This window comes from Tupaia chinensis, unplaced genomic scaffold, assembly GCF_000334495.1.
Source record: "Tupaia chinensis unplaced genomic scaffold, TupChi_1.0 Scaffold142846_1, whole genome shotgun sequence".
Classification (NCBI taxonomy): domain Eukaryota; kingdom Metazoa; phylum Chordata; class Mammalia; order Scandentia; family Tupaiidae; genus Tupaia; species Tupaia belangeri.
In genome coordinates, this window is record NW_006202691.1 from 1,928,142 (window position 1) to 1,932,062 (window position 3,921).

Sequence of the window (3,921 nt, forward strand, 5' to 3'; positions counted from 1 at the left end):
TGTTTATTTTGCTAGAGACCACAGGCACTAGCCAGAGAGACAGAGAGGGAAAGGAGAAAGCAAGCTGCCAGGCCCCGAACTCAAACTATCGTCAGTAATGTGGGAGTCCAATGCCTTAAACACCATGCCACATTGTTCTGTTAGGCTACATTGCCAAGGGTTTTTGTTTTGTTTTGTTTTAACTTTAACAGTAATCTTGTTCCTTTGGACATTATCATCCCAAGTAGATACTTATAAATAATAACAGTAATAGGCCCAGTCTGGTGGTGTAGTTAGTAGCACACCAAACCACAATGCTGGAAGCCTTACGGTGTTTGGATCCCAGGTGGGCTTGAAAACATGCTGACCGTGCTTATGCCCAAGATCCTAAGGAGCTAGAAATATGGGAAGAGGGGATCATGGTACCATGAGACCCTGTCGAGGCTGCTTCTCTCTCTCTTCCTCTGTCTATGTCTCTGTCTCTCTCTCATGCATGTGCATATGCTCTCTTGTAAAGAAAAATAGTTTTTAAAAAGCATAATGATTAATTTCATTAATTCTAAATGCTACTGCTTGTGGAAGGCACCATGTTTTATGGCCATTAAGAAAGAAAAAACCCTGCCAGTTATACTATGATATGCTACTGAATATAAGTAAAATATATATATCAATTTCAGAAATGTTAAAATGGAGAGAGTACATCTTAAAATCAGTGAAGTAGCAGAATATAATCTATTGAGTCCTCTTGATATATGATGACATTTCTTGAACAAACTGTCACGTAGCCAGTGGAGTAAGAGCCTAAGCAGTGGAGCGCAGATCTTTATACTGACTCACTTAAACAATGAACCAAATGACAGTTACTCCATCATTCTGGCAGGTCATCAAGTGTTCACTGTCTGCAGACTGCTTCATATGCTAAAATCATTCATTCCTCTGGGTTCTTTGCAGGAGCAGCAGACCTAGGACACTGCAGCCACACCTTCTCCTCACCCTGCATCCCCTCTTTAAAAAGTTCACATTTTACACACTGTAGTGATGTACAGTGATTGAATATATAAAATAATTTTTAAAAAGAAAAAGAAAAGAAGCTCATCAGTTGTCTTTATCATCTCATTTTCTTCTGTTCTAGCTCCAGTCTCCAAGGTTCTGCTTCCCATAGTGTTGTGTTCGATTTCACGTTTGCTTTATTCTGTTTCAGGTACGGAATGAACCCCGGAACGTTTCCATTTCAGCAGAATACATTGCCCAGGTGAAAGGGATCTCAGTGGAAGAAGTTATAGAAGTGACAACACAGAATGCATTGAAACTGTTTCCCAAGCTTCGACACCTACTCCAGAAGTAGCTTCAAAACCATCCATTGCCAAAGCAAATGAACTGCAGGGGGCAGCATTTCAGAAGTCGTGTCCAGATTAAAGAATCTTAACTGAGGAAGACATTTACTAGGGATATAGAAGAAGATTATTTTAGAGTGATTTTTCTCTTAGAAATAAAACTGGTCCTGGATCCTAACACCCGGGTTCTGATTCGAGCCTTGTGCTGCTTTCCAGTTAGCCAAGACCTGGCAGGAGTCGAAAACACCACTGGTTCTTGCCTTGCGCCATTAAATAGAACTGCCATTGAAAGTAGCCATTGCCGTGGGAAGGGCTGCTCCTGCAGGGAGTGTGTAGTTACTATTGTGATGACAGTGGGAGAAGTCTCCAGTTTACTCCTTAACCATGTGTTGAAAAAATTGGGGATGTCAGGCAGTTGGCATAATGGCTGTTGCTGGACTCCCGTGCAGTCGACTGCGGTTTGAGTCCCAGACTCAGTGGCTTGAACTCTTGCTGGGTGTGTGTGCATGTGTGCCCCAGATCCTGAGAGGAGAATGGAGGAGAAGGGATTGTGGCATGGCCATCCCCCTGGGAGATGATTTCTCGCTTTCTGTCTCTGTCTTTCTGGCGAGCACACATGCCCTACAGCAAAAACCTCTTAGGAAAAAAAAGTTTAATTTGGGATGTCAATTGTTAATAAAACAAATATTTTTTTACCAAAAGACTTATCAGTAAAGGTTAATCTATCAGAAATCTCTTTTCTAGGTTTAGAAAATTGAACTTTTAGTACTTTGAATTATTTAAGGGAAGATTGTCCAAGGCTTTCACAGTAACCTTACATTTTGTCTTTGGTTTATATAATCACTGTTTGATACTAAGTCTAAAGCTTAGTTAATACGCTTATCTTAAGTTCCAATCTGAATTTTGTCACTATTTAAAAGGTAAACAGCTTTATTAAAAATGTATCTGAGGGGCCAGCAGATGGCGTGGTGGTTAAGGGTGTTGGACTCCCACATGGCTAACCACAGTTCAAGTCCCAAACCTGGTGGCTTGCATTCTCACTCCACCCCCCACTCTGTCATCAAATTTAAATAAGTAAATAAAGTTTTAAAAAATTATTTAAAAAATATATCTGATTTTTCTTGAGTGCATTAATATTCTATATTTTTAAGCTTAAAAAATATAGGTGTGAATAGAGTTCTACAGATAGATGGTGGTGATGTTAGCAAAACAGTGTGAAAGCATTTAATATATACTTAAAATTGGTTAAGATGATACATTTTCTGTTATATGTATTTTACCACAATTCAAAAAAAAAAGTATGTGTCGTTTACTAGGTGGTGTGATTCATACTGAAACTTGGGTGTTTAATTTTGTTAAATTATATAAGCAGTAGATTCTGAGAAAATTATCTTGTCATAAAAAAAAAAATAAACTTCCTGAAAATCAATGTGATTTTATGTAATAGATCCCTGCAGTAAATATTTTTAAATGAATTTGTAGGGTCAAAACTAATGCTTGAGCAGATTGTCTAAAACAAACTAGACTAGCTAAGAAACAGAGTAGGGTATGATATGAGGTACTCAACTCCCCGTCAGCATCATTACAGATCAAATTCCCACATCAAATGAGAGGTTATATTAAAACAGACATCTTGGGGCCAGCTGGTGACTTGGTGATTAAGGTGGCTAGATCCCACATGGTCAACTTCATGGCTGAGGTCCCAGACCTGGTGGCTTAAGAAACATGCTGGGTATGTGGGCTTGCGTGCCCAGACTCCCGAAAGGAGGGAGAAATGAGGGTATGGCAGCATGGCCATTCTCCATGGAGGGTGACTCCTCTTCCTCTCTCCTCACTTTCTCTTCCTGTCACAGGTGAGTGCATGTGCCTTCTGACAAATTTTAAAAATAATTTTAAAAATTTAAATGATGTATATAACTTTTCATTTCCCAGTTCAGCAGTTTAGTGCATTAAGTGTTAATAACCAGGCATAATATATAAGAGCAGAAACTCTTAAAAGTCTAATGTCATGTGTATGTACAGGACATTTCTGTGGGTTACTTCTGAGGGGCAGGTAGTTTAAATAAATTGTATAAATTCTCACAGCTAATGTTGGGCACATTTAGAATCATAATCCCCTGACTTCCATCCCAGCACTCCTCCAAATATCACAGTACTTCTCAGTCTGATATCTACATTAGCTTAAAGTAAAAGCCTTCTAAAACCATCGTTAGGGTATTGCCAATCAAGAGCTCAACTGGGGGGCTGGCTTCTAAGTGAATAGATGGTAACTGTGGAAAGCAGTAAGAGAAGGAGTCTTGAGTTTCCTATGGATGGACGTTAGACCATCTTGGCCATCTGTATGAATTCCCTTCTTGGGGCAATCCCTCACCTTATTAAACAGAACCTGCTCCCCACTATAGAAGTTAAAAATGTCATGCTCTCTGGCCCAGCTGTGGTGATGCAAGTGGTAGGGTGCTGCTATGTGAAACGAGCCACAGGGAAAGCCAGGGTTTACATCTAGGGTTGAACTGGATGTGCCAAGCATGCCCACATGCACCCATGATCCCAGCTGGCTAGGAGGCTGGGGGAAGGATCCCAGATGGCAAGATCCTGTGAGGGATCTCTC

At 40.2% G+C, this 3,921-nt stretch overlaps 1 protein-coding gene across 2 annotated transcripts in view; it reads left to right on the forward strand.

Annotated features, from left to right (window-relative positions):
* TATDN3 (TatD DNase domain containing 3) overlaps positions 1 to 1,813 on the forward strand; it is a 23,594-nt gene extending 21,781 nt beyond the window's left edge. For both annotated transcript variants that reach the window (XM_014582214.2, XM_006163714.3), the window contains exon 10: positions 1,181 to 1,813. In XM_014582214.2, the coding sequence (XP_014437700.1) occupies positions 1,181 to 1,324 (144 nt within the window). In that variant the 3' untranslated portion in view covers positions 1,325 to 1,813. The remainder of the gene's footprint in view (positions 1 to 1,180) is intronic.
* Positions 1,814 to 3,921: the final 2,108 nt, after the last annotated feature.